The sequence below is a fragment of the Bos mutus genome, chromosome 11 (genome assembly GCF_027580195.1).
Source record: "Bos mutus isolate GX-2022 chromosome 11, NWIPB_WYAK_1.1, whole genome shotgun sequence".
Taxonomy (NCBI): Eukaryota; Metazoa; Chordata; class Mammalia; order Artiodactyla; family Bovidae; genus Bos; species Bos mutus.
The window spans coordinates 36,215,276-36,234,430 of record NC_091627.1 but is presented as its reverse complement, the minus strand read 5'-3'; the positions used below and the strand labels follow the sequence as shown (position 1 = coordinate 36,234,430).

The window sequence follows — 19,155 nt, the reverse complement described above, 5'->3', positions numbered from 1 at the left end:
GCATGCATGTATGAACACAGCTGGTGAGAGTATAAATTGGATTAACTTCTAGAAAGCAATTTGGCAATATGTATCAAGGGCCTTTAAAATGTTTATACCCTTTGATTCAGTAATTCCACTTCTGGGAATCTATCCTATGAAAATAATCTGAAAGGTGGGTAAAAATTCATGCTCAAAGATATTCTTCAAAGTGTTATTATAAACAGTCTAACAATCTGATCATTGAATAATGTTGAAATAAATTATGGTACATATCACGTAGTATTGTGGCCATTAAAAAGTATTCTCATGGGGAATTTTTAAACCCTAGAAAAAGCTTGCAATATAACCTCAATTGATTTAAGCAATTTACACATATGACACAACTCTACACACTTTTAAAGCACAGGCCAAAAACAAAAGAGAAATCTACCAAGATGTTAAAAATTATGGCCTCTGGGTAGTGGGATTCTGAGCATTGTTTTGTTGATTTTTACCCTGGTTTTGAACTTTAGACAATAGGCATATATTTTTCAAATGAAGGAAAGTAAAAGAAACTGTAAAAGTAAAAGCTATTTGGGGAATGACAAGTAATTGGTGTATGAAACATGCGCGTGTTCATGAAAACACATGATGAGAAACAAGGCCTAATCAGAAGGTGTGAATAAAACAGGACACGGCTTACATTTGTTTCATAGGCTGGGGAAGACTTTACAAGCATTTTATTTTGCTCATGTTTTCTTTGGTAGGACTGAGAATAAGGGCAATAAGGTCCTAAGTGTATTTCATGAGCATGTATAAGGCATAAGAAAAAAATACTTTGGAAACTAGAAATCACCAAGCAAAAGTACAGGAGAATTTTTCTTGTTATCCTAAATACCTTCAACCTCTTCCTCCCATGACTCCAAAAGCTTGCTGCCATCATCAGGTCTACTTCTCACTTTGACTATCTTATCACCATCTTATAAGAACCCTGTGATTACATTGAGCCCACCTGGATAATCAGGACAACCTGCCATCTAAAGATCACAACAAGTTACATAAAATAACATATTTCCAGCTTTGGGGGATTGGGATATGGATGTTGATGGGGAGGCATTATTCAGCCAGCCACTGATAGGTCACCGGATGTTCATAGTTTTTGTGAACTGGACACTGGCTAGGGCTGGGAACACACAGAGGCTCAAGCAACTTGGTGGAGAAGATGTTCTGGGAATGGATATTCTAGCACCAGGTTGCATCCAACCAAGGCCAGAAGGATCTGGAGCCCAGGGGTCGTGGGGAGAGACCGAGAGAGGTGAGACAGGAAAGGAAATTTGGACCCAGATCACAGAGGACATTTAAGAACAGGTAGAGTTTGGATCTGATTCCCAAAGGAAGCAGGGCCTGTGTGTTGCCCATGCCCAAGAGCTACTGAGAATGTGCAGCTAGGCTGGGGGCCAATCTGACAGTGACAAGAGGTCATCTGCCATCAGCTGACAAACTGAGCCCTTCTGGGACTAGCCTGTGGAAGAGGGCCCAGGGCCACCTCCAGCAAGCCCCTGCCGTGAGAGGGAGAGGGCAGCTTCGTGGCCCTGTATGCTGTCCACCTGGCACACGAAAGCCACAGTGTTGGGGGAGCATGGCTCAAAGCTCAGGCCACTCTACCACTGACATCACAGCCAGGGGTCTGTGGGGTCAGGGCTCTGACTTCCTCTCTGCCTCCTGGTGTTAACCCTGGTTTGGGCCAGACTGAAGCCGGGGTTGTCCCAGGCCATGAGATGTGAATGGTACGGAGGGATGCCTCTCGACAGCCTTCCTGCGGGACAGCTGAGCTGACCAGGGTTGTGTCTCTGTGTGTGCTCCAGGATCATCTCCGGGCTCCAAGATGGCCTTGCAGAGTTCCTTCACTTGCTGGAACGGGACAGTCCTTCAGCTGGGGCAGGCCTGTGACTTCCACCGGGACTGTGCCCAGGGAGAAGACGAGGGCCAGCTGTGCCGTGAGTAGATGGGGCTGCCCCACCCACCCCACCCTGTGCTCACATCCCCTCCTTCCCCCCACCACCCGAGTTAGGCAAGCTTGAGCAACCTCCCTTATGTCCCATGACACTTATGTCCTCTCAGTGGCAACTTTCAGAATTTACACAAGTCTTCAAAAGATGGAGCTAAGACCCATGGTCTAGAAAAAGCGTATAGTTAAGAACCAAGCCAGATCTTATGTTATGCTCTCAGCATCCTCATGTATAGAGAAAATGTGCAGACTACAGCCCAACTCGAACATGATGTGCGAAACCTTCAAGGCCCAGACCTCCTGCACTTTCTAAGCCTTTCTTTCATCACCCACATGCCTCCCTTATCCTCACAGCCTTCCAGGTACCCCAGGTCCAGCCATATCAAACCTCCTCTGAACGCTCTCACACCTTCCAGGCTTTGTTTGTGTCCCTTCCCTTCCCAGAATGCCCTTTCCTGCCAGGGTCCAGCCCCAGCTGATCCAGGGTATTCGAAGGAGAGACGGCGTCGGCGAGGATCAGGAAACAACTGCTTAATTAAACTTTAATTAAGGATATAAAGAGTAATAGAATAAGGATAGCTCAATGAGGAAATTCAGTGGAGAAAAGAGGCTGAATAATTCAGCCAGAAGGTAAGAGAAGGAACGACATGGGGAGACCAAGTTTCGGTGAACAAGGCCCGCACTTTATTTTCCAAAGTAGATTTTATACCTTAAGTTATGCATAGAGGATAATGGGGGAAGGGGTAGAGTCATGCAGCAAGCCAGGCTTTCTTCCTGCAAACTTATCATATGCAAAAGTTTAGGTGATTTGCATCATCTTCTGGCCCGGAGGCCTGTTAACATTTTATGACCCTTTCTTCAGAAAACTTATTTTTCTCTAAAGGTTATAAGTCAAGCGCCACCCTCCAAAAGCATTAGATGAAGTTGCATTCCTACAGAGCAAAGGTATGGTGGGCTATAACAAGAAAAAGAAATTAACTCAAGGGTCCCAGGTTACAAATATTAAAGCTACTATTTACACCAATTATATCAATCAATACACTGCCAGGGACACAGCAGGTAAGGGATATGGAGACTTAGCAGCAAACATTGGCCCAACAAGTGAAAAACCTTTCACCAATACAATTTCTAATCAATCTTTTAACTGCTCAAAGGAATCTGTATTTAGACAGTTTAGAACATCTCATGCCTCTCATAGTTGGGAGGCTCTGAGCAATCACATGTGGCCAGAAAAACCTATTCAGGCAGGCTAGAGGATTTCCAAAGGAGTTTGTAGGTTGAAACACTGTCACACCCAGGAATTATTAACTGGAGTTGTAAGCTAACTCTTTTTTCAGAGAGAGGTAGTGGGGGACAGCCCCCTGTAAAGTCAGAGGTGTAGGTGAAAGCACAAAGCAGAAAGTAGGCAGACTCTGGTTTTGGGGGTAGATGCTCGAGAATTTCCAGGGGGACTCCTGAGGCTTGATCCTGCCTTTGCATATGCCGAGCCTCCTTCCTCATGACCTTTGTCATGGGTGGAGCTCCTCACGCTGGCTCCCGGCAGTGATAGAATTCCAGTTGAGCTATTCCAGATCCTGAAAGATGATGCTGTGGAAAGTGCTGCACTCAATACGCAACAGGCACTCAGTATGCAATATGCCGGCTCCCGGCACTTTCCCATCTTAAGTCACATCTGCCCTTTCAAAACTCACTTCAAAAGTCAGTCCCTCTGAGAAGCGTCTTCTGACCATGGCCAAACAGTACAGTTTATTCTTCTTCCTCCGTGCAACCCCACCCCCGCCCCGCATCCATGCACCATAATATTCATTACTTTTTAACATCTTTTGAGAGATATAATTTACATACCATACAATTCACTCGTTTAAAGTGTACAATTTAAGTGTAGTCACAACTATGCAGCCATTACCACAATCTAATTTTAGCACATTTTTATCACTCCAAAAAGAAACCCCTGGCAATCTCTCAATTCCTTCCAATCCCTCCCCCTTCAGCTTCCTCCCCCTCTTCCCTCCTCAGCTTCCGCTAGCCCTAAGTAACCACTAATCTACTTACTGTTTCTGTAGATGTGCATTTCATACAAACGGAATTGGATAATATGTGGTCTTTTGTGATTAGCTTCTTTCACTTAACATAATGTTTTTGAGGCCCATCCATGTTTTAGAACATGTCAGTACTCGATTCCTTCTTATCTCCAGAAACTGTTTTATTGTATTGCTGTACCATATTTTGTTTATCCATTCATCAGTGGATGAGCGTTTGGGTTGTTTCCACTTTTGGGCTGTTGTGAATATTCATATACAAGTTTTTGTGTAGACAGATGTTTTCATTTCTCTTAGAAATGAGATTTCCTACGTAGGAATAGATTTGCTGGGTCATATAATAACTCTATATTTAACATTTTGAGGAACTTCCAAGCTGTTTTCCAAAATGGCCATACCATCTTACATTCCCACAAACAATGTATAAGGGTTTCCAGCTTCCCTGTATCCTCATCAACACTTATTGTTGTCTGCCTTTTTTATGTTAGCCATCCTAGTGGGGGTGCATCCATTACATCTCTTGGATGTGGTTTCCATGCCTCTCTCCCCTGATGTGGACAGAGTGGGTCTGGTACTCTTCCCCGTACCAAGATCTCAAATGATTCCTGGTGTAGCATACGTGCTCACTGACTCCTTGTTGATTAAAATGAGTACATGAGTTGGGGAGCCTGGGCTCCCCAGAGGACACAGCTTGCTGAGGTCTCACTGGGAGTTAGGGGCAGAGTTGACTCCCAGCCCAGTGCTCACTCCACTTGAAGACGGTGTTCTCAGCAGCTGCCTGGGGAGAAGTGAACACTCGAGACATTTCTTCCAGGAAAACCACAAGCACTTACAGAACACAGGTAAAGTGAACTAAAAAGTGCACTTGATCCTGGAGCACAGACGAATAACACAGCCTCTGTCTTCAGAGAGCTGAAAATCCAACACACAGGCAGGGCGTGAAACAAGGGGATCATGGTTGGGAAAGGACACAGCAGCCTGGGTGCTGTGGGGCCCTGGGCAGCCAAGTCAGCGCCCCTTCAGACACAGTGGCTCCAGGACGCTGGGGCCTGCCTGCCAAACAGCTCTAAGAAGTTCACAGTGTCCCCAAGGTCATTTGGAGGACAGATTTTTTCCCTTAACAGAAAAAAGGTTTTATATATTCCCTTTCAAGTGAAACAATAAAGAAATCCATTTTTCCACTTTAAAATCTTCCTTTTTATACAAAACTTTCAGTGGTTTAGATAAAACTCGGTAATGAGCTGCAGGTAAGCCCTTGGCTTGTTCCACACTGGTCTGCTCCTGGCTTTTTCTCCAAGCTCTCACTACACACAGGGACCAACAAGAAGCCAGGCCCACCTGTGCTGCCCCGGACCCAGCCTGTATGTGTGTCTCTGTCTACTTATTTGTCTCTATAGTATTTCCAGCAGTGCCTCTGAACTGTGTGACTTTGTCTTGGCCTTTTTAAAGTTTGTGATACCCACTTCCCAGCTGGGACACAGGTCAGGCAGTCCATGCCCTGATTTACAATTGGGAAAATGAAAGCACAGAGAAGGTAATTGATTTGTTTAGGGTCACGCAGCATGTCGGGAACCGAGCTATGATTAGAGCTTTGAACCTGCGGGATCCAGCTCATTACTGTGGGTTGAGGGCACTTTCCCACCATTTTGGGGCTTGCCATTAATGGGTTTTCAGGGCCAACCCCAAGCTTGAGGGCAGCCCGGTTCCAGTAAGGAGGGTGGGCACCTGGAGCCCAGAAACCTTTTCAGCCAGACTTTAAAAGTTGCTCTGACCAGCTGTCAGAATGACCGCTCCATCCTGGAGAACACCCCACCGAGCTCTTCGCTACAGAAGTCGGTTGATAGAAGGAAAGTCCAATTAGAAGGAGGGTTATTCTGATATTTTTGCCACTCTGATCTTGGTTGTACTCTTGGTAAATATCCTTTTTCTTTTATGGGCACCCCTATTCTCTCAGCATTTAAGCTGTTTTCCCCATCACACTGGCTAATGTTGATTCTGGAAACCAACCCCATGAAAATAACAATAGGCATAGTAACAACTAACATTGAGAATTTTCTATATGCTAGGAGCTGCTCTGAACACTCTTCACACATTAACTTATTTCACCCTCACAGCAGTCCTAGTGCAATAATGCTATTGTGCCCGTGTTACAGATGAGGAACCTGGAGTCCGTCAGACTGCTAGCCAGTGGCTGAGCACTGATTCAGATCCAGACTGACTTCAAAGCCCATGCTCTCAGTCACTGCAAGCCGGACTCACTAGTTTCATGAGTTTCCGGCAATTTCCAACACAACTCTCATCACATATCCACGCAGGAAGAAGAGGCCAGGAAAAGGCAGGGAAGGTCCAGAGCTCTTCTAGGGGTCACTCAGATCACTCGTCTCTACCCTCTAGGCCTCAGTTTCCTCATCAGTAATATGAGTTGGAACATGATGCTTGCTGAGGTGCTGTTGTCCATGATGCATTAAAGATAATGCTCTTGACCTCATCTGGTCCTTCCCAGGTGGTCTGGAACCTGTTGGAACACATTCTCTGAGCAGTAGTCATTTAAGATTGTTGGGGATGTCCCCATGAGGGTCACTAAACTTAAGCCAGGGTGTTCAACCATGGTTGAAATTCAGAGGGAAAAAGTAGGTTGTATCCTGGCAACTCCCAGCCTCAACTCCCTACACTTTCCCCACACTCAAACTAAGCTTCATTCAGATTATCAGGCTCAAGCTTGAGGGGCATTTCTGACTGAGACGAGTTGGGGACCTGAAATGGAGGTGGCACTTCTCCATCCAATCAGGAATGTGTCCATTCACATCCCATCCTCCAAGCCCACCACCATACACCATACTGCTGCTGCTGCTGCTAAGTCGCTTCAGTGTCCGACTCTGTGTGACCACATAGATGGCAGCCCACCAGGCTCCCCCATCCCTGGGATTCTCCAGGCAAGAACGCTGGAGTGGGTTGCCATTGCCTTCTCCAATGCATGAAAGTGAAAAGTGAAAGTGAAGTCGCTTAGTCGTGTCCGACTCTTAGCGACGCCATGGACAGCAGCCTACCAGGCTCCTCTGCCCATGGGATTTTCCAGGCAAGAGTACTGGAGTGGAGTACTGGAGTGGGTTGCCATTGCCTTCTCCGCATATACCATACACCTTTTTCTAATTAAACATAGCCAGTTCATGTCTACATCCCCGAATGCTGTGACCCATTGAAGGGTGTCTTCAAGGTTCCCTCTGTGTCCTGAGCAATGGCCTTGAAGGCATGCAGTGTCCCTCAGGCTGCCCCCCTTCATTCCTTGGGTGGGTCGTGGATTCGCTCAGTGTTGCAGGCAGCTCACTCCCCCTCCACGTACTCAATAATCTCCTCTGTTTATTGGGATACTCTTCCCGTCGGGCGAAAACAGTTTGTTTGGTTTTTTTTTTTTTTTAGGTTTATTTCTTTATTGTAAAATAAAACATGTTGGTTGTAAAATATTTGGAAAATCAAAAAGTACACGGGAGGAAATAACTCCCATAATCCTCCCTCTCAGACATTCAGAGATAACCATAATATTTTGATGTATTTCTCCTAGCATTTTTCCCATGACTCTATATTTTCAAAGGAATGTATAACACATATTTATCAAAAATGTTAACAGAGTTGTCACCCAGGAAGGAAAAGAAGTAGTGTCGTTTGGCCTGGAGTTTATACTTGGCAGCTCCTGCAGCTGCTGCTGAGGTCACATCTCTGTGACCCGACCAATTTGTCTCTCTTAGAGTGGAATCAGGTGTCATAACTGCCGAATATTGTGGGACCGACTGACCCACACATAGCTGATTTGGCCATCCAGCCAGCGAAGTACCTGGCTGCAGCCCAAGAAGAAGGTGGCTTACAGCAGTGCCTTTCAGACATTAAGGTGTCTGGGAGTCATGTGAAGAGCATTAAAAGTACAAATTCTGATTCAGTAGGTGGGGGAAGGGAGGGGAGACCTGAGACTCTGCACAGCTAACAGTTTCACTGGTGATGCAGGTGTGGCTGGCTCCTGGACCACATTCTAAGTGGCAGAGAGTTAGGGGACTGAAGAAAGTGAAAGTGTCAGCACTCAATCGTGTCCTCAGTCTTTGCAACCTCATGGACTATAGCCTGCCAGGCTCCTCTGTCCATGGGATTCTCTGGGCAAGAATACTGGAGTGGGTTGTCATTTCCTCCTTCCCGACCCTGAGATTGACCAACTCCCATTTCATTCAACAAATAAGTATTGAGGCTCTGCAACACGCCAGGCACTGAGTAGGTGCTTGAGATGGATGAGGTAACATAACACCTTAGATCCAACACGGGGTGCTAACACTGCTCAACAATGGTCTTAGCAGCAATTTCCCCGCCCCGGCCTGATCCGCCAAGGGCTTGATGCTGGCAACCACCCCACCATCTTCCTCAGGACTGGCTCCTTGCTGAGCACATGCTCTGATGTTCTTACAGCGGTAGAAATCCTCTCAGCACCCCTGCCCACCCTTCAAGGTTTTCGTTGTCACATAAGTTGCCCTTTGACCTATTTTGGCCTATCTCGTCTCCCTTTATTCAATCATCCAAAAAGAAAGGGGTTTCTGACCTCAGCTCACCCTGGATCCTATGTCAAGTTAGGATAAGAATGGGCTTCCAGAAGGTGGAGAATGCCAATGGCTTTCCTCATTCCTGTCTCAGTGGAAGGCCCAGGCGTTTCCAGAGAGGAGCTGAGGGACTCATCTCTGGCCCCTAGGGCAGTGTTGGCAGTTTCAGATGTTGACTTTCCCTGCCTAGATATGAATGATGATTCATAATGCCACTACTGCTGTGGTTACAGAATGTTTCCATACTCTCTCTCTTACATTGTCCTCAAAACAGCCCTGTGAAATACGCACTACCTTATCCCACTTTACAGATGAGGGATCTGAGGAAGGAAGTGACTTATCTGAAGTCACCTGCAGAAAGCAGAGAAGTTAGGACCAGAGCGCAGGTGTCCGGTACTGATGAGGCACCAACACCGATAAGTCAGGCTAAGTTCTCTGCCTCCACTTCCTGGAAGAGTGAGAAGGGGGCGATACACTGTGCAGGACCCAGCTCAGCCCTGTGCCTTCCTTCTACCTGAAGCTTGTCGTTGCCTGCTGGAATTTTCCATTGTGGTCTTGGTTTAAGCACATGTGTGAAGGACGTTTTCTGGAAGGTCGCTTCCAGCTACCAGTTAGTTTTTGCTAAAGAAGTGAATGTGAAATTCCTTGAGGGGGGCATAAAAAATAAAATAGAAAGATCTCCTTTGCTTTTGGATTTTTAATCAGAGGAACATGTGGGGCTGGGGGTGGGGATGGTTTCTTCAGGGGGGTATAAATGGGAAGAGATGCTCAGAGTCAGTGACAGCCTGTTTTAATTTATAATTCTGCCTCTGTGTGAAATGCACAGAGAATCAGGGGGAAATGAGTAATAATTCACTAAGGTGCTGTCACAGCCAGGAAGTGTTAGGGCCCTCGTTGTTAGCCTGCTGCTGCCAAGAAGGCTGAGACAAAGAAAGGACACTGGAGGTGCTGGTCCCTGCTCAAGAGCTCCCGCGTGGAGACAGGCCTGGCCGGGGCTGTTGGCACCATCAGAGGCTTCCAGCCATTCTATGAGTGAGCTGAAGCAAGGGAGCTCTCTCTACCCCTCTGTTCCTGTCCTTCTCTGTGGGCCGTGGGGAAATATATGGTCTCTAGAACTGACGGTGGCCTATTTAATGGGACCTGAGGTTGGGCTGATAAGGAGAGAAGTGCTAACAGGACCATTTATGCTGAGCCAACAGATGATATAAAGAGGCCCCAGGGGCTGGGGTTGCTTAGTCAGGATAGGCTAGGTTATGCTGCAGTAATAAACCATCCCCAGATTCCAGTGGCTTAACATAACATTTACAGTTCTTCCTGTCCACTGAGGGTTGGGGGGAGGGGCCTCTACCCCACAGGATCTCTCCTGCTGGCAGAAGCGCCATCTTCCTGCAGCAGCGCTCCCAGGAACGAGAATTCTCCTCGGTCACTTCAGCAGGAGAAGAGAGAGACTGAAATCTACACCAGGGCTTTTCACAGCCTCACTCCAGAGGAGATGCACATCACTTCCACTCACATGTCATTGGCCAGAACCAGCCATGGGCCTTCACTTAACTGCAAGGGGATTGGGAAACAAAGGGAAACAAACAGATAGTTTTGAGCAGTGTGTGTCTCTGCCGACAGAGGTGATTTGAGGGACCCAAAGCAACCACCTCCCAACCAACACTACCACTGCCACCACCACAGTCTTATCAATTGTGCCGATCACTGGAAATGTACTTCAGTGATATATATATATATATATATATATATATATATACACACTGGCTTTTCTAGGGTCCTGTTCATGGTGGCTCTGTGTGAAGAGCACAGAATTTAAAAGCAGAAGAGGGACTTCCCTGGTGATCTGGGGGTTAAGAATCCACCTGCCACTGCCAGGGACACAGGTTTGATTCCTGGTCCAGGAAGATCCCACATGCTGTGGGGCAAGTGAGCCTGTGTGCTGCAATTACTGAAGCCCGTATGCCCTCTAGCCTGCACTCGGCAACAGAAGAAGCCACCACAATAAGAAACCCAACCACTACAACGAGGAGTAACCCCTGCTCTCCACAATTAGAGAAAGCCTGTGCGCAGCAGCAAGGACCCAACACAGCCAAAAATAAATAAATAAAGCAGAAGCTGCTGCTGCTGCTAAGTCACTTCAGTCATGTCCGACTCTGTGTGACCCCATAGACAGCAGCCCACCAGGCTCCGCTGTCCTTGGGATTTTCCAGGCAAGAACACTGGAGTGAGGTGCCATTTCCTTCTCCAATGAGTGAAAGTGAGGTCACTCAGTCGTGTCCGACTCTTCTCGACCCCATGGACTGCAGCCTACCAGGCTCCTCTGTCCATGGGATTTTCCAGGCAAGAGTACTGGAGTGGGTTGCCATTGCCTTCTCCAAATAAGGCAGAAGAGCTGGGTTCAAATCCCAGCTGGGTTACTCTGTGACCTTGGTCAAGTTGCTTAACATCGCTGAGCCTCTGCTTTCTCTGCTTTATATAAAGCTGGGTTAACAATACCCCATGCTGTGAAGTTATTATTTTCAGAAGATCAGAAAACAGGAAACCAGCACACGTACAAGTTAGAGATTAGGCTTCTCTTCACTATGAGCAGCATTAGACATTGTGGGTCTGGTTAGGGAACTGTTATTAAAGAGAATGGTCGTGCCTGGGTAATTTTACTTGATGATTTGGGTTTAGCAGTCCCGGCAATGACCATGCCCCTGTGCTCTCCCTGCAGGTAAACTCCCTGCTGGTTTTTACTGTGACTTCGAGGACGGCTTCTGCGGCTGGACCCAAAGCTCACCATCACCCCACACACCCCAATGGCAAGTCCGGACCCTAAAGGATGCCCGGTTCCAAGACCACCAAGGTACCACCCTCTCTTCCCTTCCCTGGTCCCTACCTGGCCACACAACAGAAATGGGGCGCCACCCTGAGCCACTGGACCTCCCTGCCTCTGCCCTGGGGTACGCCCACACAATTTCTTCAGACCTCCTTGGGCATTAGAGTGATTAAATCAAGCCAAGGCTGATGTTACCTTTTGATCCTTTGATCCTTAAAATGAGAATTTTGATAAAAGATTAGCTAAAAAATAAGAACAACAATAACAATAATAATAATTTGACAAGTTTATTGAAACCTGCTGTGTATTAGGCACAGAACTCACTGAGAAATAAGGAAAACTGTTCTTTTTCCTTATTGCACAATCTTTGCTTGGAAAGAGAGGAATTTTGTACAAGGGACTCCAGCTGGAGCAAGTAAACACAGGGGAGCAGAGGGGAGAGGAGAGAGACCCCCTCCATCCTGCAGAGAGGTGGGAGACTTTATGACGTGGGAGACTGGGACTCAGGGAGGTCCTCCTGCCATTTGCCCCAGGATTGTGCCTAGGAACTTTGCTTATCTAGATCATTCCCTGGGGCCCGAATTCTTCAGCCAAACCCTACCACTATATCCGGCTGAAACTGGCAACTCCCACCCTTCTCACATTGTAGCTCATCTTCTCACAGGCCCTGCTTGACTGCCAGGGGGGCATGGGGTCTCCACACACCCAAGAGATGCCACCCACACTGGGCTGACTCCACCCCTGGAAGTGCTGGCCTGGACATGGGTCAGAGGTGGTCTGTGCGGCCAGTGTAGCTCCCAGAGCTGGGCCCCTAGAGAGGCCACACCATCCAGTCATGGGCCTCTCCTTGGCCTGTGCACCGTGGATAGGCCTAGCAGGCCTGGGGGCCCCACCTTTCTGTAGGATGGAGGGGGTCTCTCCCCCCTCCCCTGTGTTTACCTGCTCCAGCTGAAGTCCCTTGTACCAAAATTCCTCTCTTTCCAAGCAAAGCTTGTGCGTCCTACAGCTTCCTTTAAGAATTAATAGTAAAAAGTATGAGAGAGGACAAGGTCCAAATCTACCACTGAGGATCTCAGCACCCCTGCAGTTCTGTCCTTGGTCCCCAGAGCCGGCTGCATCTAGTGAGCTGGCTTTGGGCCCGGCTGGGAGGGAGGCTGAGTTACTGGACCATGGGGGAGTCTGCAGGGCCCTCCCCAGATGTGGAGGCCAAAAGCTCTCACTTCTCCTCCAGCCTTCTCACTGCACTGCCTCATGCCCAGTGCCTGGTCTTCAGGAGCAGAGAAGACAAACAGCTCAAAGCCCGACGTGAGACGTGATCTTCGTCTCTGCTCTGATGGTCCCCGACAGCACCCAGAGCAAATGTGTCCAGCCCTGTTGAATACCTCTTGTGACAGGTCTCTCCCTGCCTCCAAAAGCAGCCCTTTTTGTTGCTTAACAGCTCAGAGTCACACATCCATTCCCTTACCTGGAGATGAGCCCCACCCCTCTGTAAATTCTTCTCAGTGACCATGATTGCCATCTCCTGGAGCCCCACAGAACTGAACTGTGCCCTCTCCCACAGAGGCAGCCCTTCAGATATTTGAAGACAACCATTATGACCTTTCTACCACAGGTCTTTTCCCTCCCTGGTCACATAACCCTGGCCATTTGATTTTTCCTCAAGGATGGGAGGGTGTTTTCCAAGATTTCTGGCCTGGTCTAGTTACTTTCCTCTGGACCCATCTGAATTTGTTACTTGTTAGTAACTTTATAAACATTTTGCTATGAGATAGAGAAACACAGAAATGAATGACTAGAGTCCGATCTGGGGCTCTGTGAGCCCCCTGAAAGTGAGCGCCCTGGGCTCACTCTGTCCCCCACCTCCACAGCACCAAACATCGGCAAGCACTCCTGGACATTTGCAGATGCTCCTTCCCACCACCACATTGGACTGAGGCTCATGTTCTGCCAGGTTTTCTGGCAGGTCAGTGCTTAGAAAAGAATAAATGAGTCTTCCTGGTCAGGAGATGGGGCACAGGCTGACCTGAGCTCCGGAGAGGGGAGTAGATAGTGAAGGTTCTGAGACCACTGGAGGGCAAAGCACGGGCATGACTGGAAATGGGGGGCAGGGTGGACCTGGGGAAGTCCAGCGTGCTTCAGGCTGCTCCCGGGCTATGAGCGAAAGCTGGTGGCCATGGGAGATCAGGGAATGCAGTAACCCAGATGTACGGTGCTGGAGTGTCACAGGCTGTTTAGAACGAAGACCTCTGCACAAGCCTAGTCTCATAGTCAGTGATAAGCAGGCTGTCTTACCCACTGGAAGCAGAAGTAACAGCATCTTCAGTCCCGAGGCTAGAGAAGAATAGTGCGGGGCCCGTTAACCTTGCACCCCAAGGCCCTTCAGTGCACAAGGATGGTGCAGTTTTGACTCTTCTCCTCTCTGCCCAGGCCACGCCCTATTGCTCAGCATCACTGATGCCCCCACCTCTGAAAATGCCACAGTGACCAGCGCTACATTTCCTGCGCCCATGAAGAACTCTCCGTGTGAGGCAAGTCTTGGTGTTCTTCTAGTTCTCTGCCTGCTCCTCCCACTTCAGGGCACTTCCAGGTGAACACACACAGATGAGCAAAATAGACTGATGGTCAGGCTTCTTCTTCTCCTGTGGGAGGACCAGAAGACCGTTTGCACCATCTTCTAGGCAGACAGTAGTTAGCAACATGGCATGGCAGTGAATTTCACCTTAAACACCACACTCAGCTGCACTGAACTATTTGCAATAGAACTTTGATGGCAGCAAACCTCCAAAATATTTCCAAGACATAAGAGGCAATGGTAACAGCAACTTTTTATAGAATCCTTAGATGTCAGTCTAAGATGTCAGTCTCTTACAATACATTTCAAAGTTTCAAAGCATCAACACTTTGACTTACATAAGTATCACTAAGGCATCAATGGCAGTCAGTGAAGTGCCTCCAGAGCCACTGGCCCAGACAGTTAGCGTAGCTGTTACCCCTTCAGTGTGGGAACTGAGGGCCTGGTGCCAGGATTCTTAGCCCAAGGTCATATTCTCTAGGGACCAGGAGATGAGCTTAGACCCCCAGAGGGCCCAGTGATTAAGCTTATGGACTCTGGAATCAACTACTTGGGTCCAATCCAGGTTCCACCGCTGACTGGTGGCCTAATTTGTTTTATCCATTAATAATCTCTCAGTGCCTCAGTTTTCCCACCTGGAAGTAGAGACTCAGAGTGCCTACCCCAGGGAGGTGAAGCTTAAATAGCTTAATATTTGTAAAGGGCTTGTCATGCGGTCTAGTACAAAGTAAGTAGCACAAAGATTAACCAACAATGTCTGAAACCCTGTATAAATATGCGAAGAAGAATGGGGGATGAGGAAGAGAACTTTAGCCAACAACCAGATTGCGCTTCTCCACACTGGCCCAGCATTGCGACAGTACTGCGCACATGTAGGAAGTCAGGACTGAATTTAAATTTGGCCAGTCCTCTCTTTCTGGAAACTCACAGGAGAAACTCCTTCCTGGCTTCTTTCAGGAATAGCTTTGTGCTCTCGGAGCAATTTGTTGCCTTTCAAGCTGTGGATATTGTGAAACTGACCACATTCACATCCCCTGAGCAGGCTGGAAGCAGTGCCCGGCAAGCGGGGCTTTGACCACGAGAGGTGCAGGAAAGAGGTGATTTAGTCCCTGAATCCCGACTCTTGTGACCCCATGGACTGTAACCCGCCAGAGTTACCCATGTAATACCACAGTCTGTGCATGGTATTTCCTCAGCAAGAATACTGGAGTGGGTTGCCGTTTCCTGTACAGGCAAATCCAAGCCCTCTAGTCTTTTTGTGAAATAAAAACTCACAGACATAAAGCAAAGGAGAATGGAAAAGATGTATCAGTGATGGTTTTTTAATCAGAAGAATGGTAGAATTAAGTCTTTCTTTACCCAGTAAGTTTGCAGCAGCCTCGCTCCTGATTCGCTTTTATATTGTTACTTGACATCTACCCCATCAACCTCACCTTCTCCTAGTGTATGTTTTATGTATCTCTGTGAGCCACCTTAAATCCTTTCTGGAAGAAGTCAGGGCACAAATAAGTAGATTCATTATGTTAAATTGTATTTGAGAAACCATGCTCTCCGCTGCAAATGGTGGAATTACTCAGTCATCATTGATACTTCTCGGGTGTCTCAGAGCATCACCTAGAAAGGGAAGTTTCTTAAGAGGAAGTCTAAATGAGGAGAGGTGATTGGCCTGTCTGACAGGCAAGGGGAATCCTTAAAGTCACTTCGACTTCAAATTTATTTTTCACTAGCTTTCATGTGAGCCTGATCAAAAAAAAAGAAATGTCAAGGTAAAAATGATATTTTTCTAATACGTCATCATTTCTCTAATAACCTTTGGGTTGATCAATAGCTTAAACAGGTGTTTTGTTTTACTGGCCTATTTTATTACTCCCCCAGTCACATTTGCTCTGGGCGGTTTCTGCTATTTCCTGCCCTTTTCCAGAGCTTGGCTCAGCATGAGGAGTGAAGGGAAGGCAGGGAGACCACTCCGTTTTCAGCTTACAGTTATTTCACATTCAGGGTTTCAGATCATTCATCTCAGGCTGCTGGGTCTTTGAATTCCCAGTGTTGGAGAAATGTTTTCATCAGAAAAATAAATGGCCAAAATAGAAATATGCATTTCCAGGTTTGTAAGCCCTGCCATCTGTTTCTCTCGAATCCTAAATACAGAAGGCAGGAAGTTGATTTCCTTCTCCCAGGTTGGCTGAATGTCGGTGACAGAGAAACAGATGTTGCATTGCTGTGTGGGACTGTGTGAGGTTAACCTCCCTCCAACCCTAAAGGGGCCTCCATTGGCTATGGAGCCCTGGTTCAGGAAGGTGGACACTAGATAGAGCCATGGGTGGAAGTCTCTGGTGAGAGTCAGGCCCTTGGGGACAGGCTGGAAGCACTGAGCTCCCAGCTGACACCCACCCCTGAGCATCTTCTCTAAACCCTAACAGTCCTGGTCCACGCCTCCAGAGAGTTGAAGTAATTGCCGAATAACTCAAAATACTCTTGAGAAACTACAGTCATCAGTGGATCCCAAAGGGAAACTGGTTTTGCCTTCAATGCATTTCCTTGAAAATCTGGCTACAAGCTACTAGTAGGTCTGTGTTTCTCCAGTTGCAGTCACTTGGAAAATATGACAAATGCAGATTCTTGGGCCCCACCCCAGACTTCCTGAATGACATCACTGACAAGGGCCCAGGAATCTGCATTTTCAAGCCCCACCATTGGTGATTTGGATGCACACTGAAGCTTAAGAGTGACTATCCATAGGTGTCCTTGCCTGTTGTGACCGAAATTTATTCTGAACCCAAGCTGAGAGCTATCCTCCATTACCTGGGGTGCCAAAGATTATGATATAACTTGCCTTTTTGGAAAGATGAGTCCGAGGAGGGATTAGAATTGACTGATGGGGTGGGGAACAGAGGTGGTGGAGACAGAAGTGGGAGCCACTCTGAGAGCCACATGGATCTAGGTCAGTGGCCTACCGATGATGGAGACATACCCAGGGTGTGCCTTTGTGCCAACCAGCTTCCAGGGCATTTCAGAAGCATGCCAGCTCTGGCCTCCTCCCTCCAGATCCCTGCAGCCACTGTCACCAGGGCCTCTCTCCACTGCCTGGCCTTGGTGCAGATGCTGCCACTTCAATGGCTCTGCACTGTGGCATGTGGGGCATGAATATTTAAAGACCTCTGCCCAGCCCTGCCCCACTCTCCTACCCACAAACTATTCTCTGCAAGAAACTGAGGAGCCACTTAAAACACATTCAGATTTTATTTTGATTTTGCTGAGCTCCAGTTCAAATAATTAAAGTTGCCACTGGGGAGGGGAGCCTTGCAGTGGCTTTCATGCGCTTGCTTGCTGTCAGAACTGCTTGCGTCCCCCGGGTGGGGACACACACTGGGATGTGTCTAGCATTGCAGCTGCTGGTAATAAAAAGGACGGGAGAGTGGCAGGGGCCGTCTCCGCCCCTCCCCCTGCCTTTCACACATCCTAGCAGACTGAATGTCTCAACAAGCCCCGTGTGGTTTGAAATTCTATTTTATTTGAATAGTCTGAGCTGTGACTAGAATATTTTAAACCATGTTCTCAGGATGGAACAAGGCCTGGGGGGGAGAGGGGAGGAAGTGGGCTTCCCTCAGTCTCTTTCCCCCTCCACAATGTAGTAGTTTTCCTTCTATGAGCTGCAGAAATGAAAGGGACCCAGGAAGTGGGAGGTGACCCACTTAATTTATGCTGATACCCTAGGGCAGGCCAGTTCCCGGCTACTGGTTTTCTGACCTTGCTGAAGCTGCAGCCACCTCTGTCCTCTCCATACACGCATGTGCAAACACTCAGACACACACACCCTAGGGCTGGAACACACCTGGCCTTTCTGTCTCTGGCATCTGCCCTGTAATGATAAAGCTTTGATTAGTGACTGGGAGCTGCTGAGACCAAGGCAGAAGGTGACCAGCGGGACTCCTCCATGTCAACATGGGCTATCTAGTCCACAGGGAGGAGACCTCCATTCAGTCATTAAAACCAATGAATATGGCCAGAGGAAGGTGGGAGAGGAGTTTGGCCTCTGGAATTGCCCTCTGCTGTCCATTAAATTCTGTGCAAAGCCCCACTAGGAAGGAGCCTCTTGTGGCAGGAAGCCAGGGAGTTTTTCAGCAAATTGCTCTCTGGTTGATATTGTAAGGCTTTCCAGACTGCTGGCGCTTATTCCTGGACACAGAGCCCATCCTTTCCTGGGGATTTGGCTGGTGAGACGTTCTCCAGCATCTCAGTATAAACCCGCATCTCAGTAGGTGTCATGGCTCTATTGATGGGGCTTAGTCAGGCTTGCCTCACTCCCTCCCCTTGGGTAAACAAATAGGACTTCCAGATAGGAAGAGGAAAGGAAATTTGAGACCCCTGGGTTTTAACAGTTTATTAATTCAATGGCAAAATCCCCCTTGGAATGGTCAAGAAAAGAAAAATAAGAGTAATCATAATTACTACAGGATGACTTGGGGCAAGGGAAAATGCAAAAGCTGAGGGGCTCTTCCTGTGTCAACCCCACCAAACCCTCACAAGCAGGGGCTAAAGATGCTGAGAATATTCTATGTAGCTCACTTCCTGGAGAAGATCCTATGTGTCAGGGGTTGCCCCGCCGGTGATTTGGGTCAGGGTGCGTGCAGGGCGGCCCAGGGAAGAGAACAGCCCATCTCCACAAGACAGGAAAGTAATGTCCCCAATGTGCACAGCCAGAACATACAAAATCAGGATCAAACTCAGGTCTTATGACTTGAGCCCTGTGCTCTTTCTGTCACATTACCCTGCCCCTGCCAGGGGCAGATGGTACCTTCTCAGCTTCCGGGGAGCTGACATGGGCCTTGGAAGCATCCCTGAGGACTGGCGTGGCTCCCACCTCACCCAGAGACCCCATCCTCCTCACCACGGGGTCCTCATCTCCAGAGACAGGAAGGAAAGTCATACCAACCATTTTGTAACAGACTAGTTACCTGCTTCATCTCTCCTCAAGCTGGGACTGGTCACTGGGTCTAATTCCTAGGCAACAAGGGGACATTGCCGCTTACCCGCCGAAGCCCGGTGTTATTCGTGCCTTGTGTGTGCGCTGTTCCCAGCCTCACGTGCTCTCACTTATTTTAGCAAATCAGGAAGGAGAGGCTATTTCAAGAGGCCTCGTGAGCTTGATCCTGAATAAAGCTGTTGTGTCCCGAATCCAT

General features: G+C 48.0%; 1 protein-coding gene across 1 annotated transcript in view; it reads left to right on the top strand.

Annotated features, from left to right (window-relative positions):
* Nucleotides 1-19,155, top strand: part of ALK (ALK receptor tyrosine kinase) — a 738,336-nt gene that overhangs the window by 607,943 nt on the left and 111,238 nt on the right. The window contains exons 6-8 of the mRNA XM_070379310.1: nucleotides 1,827-1,958; nucleotides 11,299-11,430; nucleotides 13,831-13,931. Of these exons, the coding sequence (XP_070235411.1) occupies nucleotides 1,827-1,958; nucleotides 11,299-11,430; nucleotides 13,831-13,931 (365 nt within the window). The remainder of the gene's footprint in view (nucleotides 1-1,826; nucleotides 1,959-11,298; nucleotides 11,431-13,830; nucleotides 13,932-19,155) is intronic.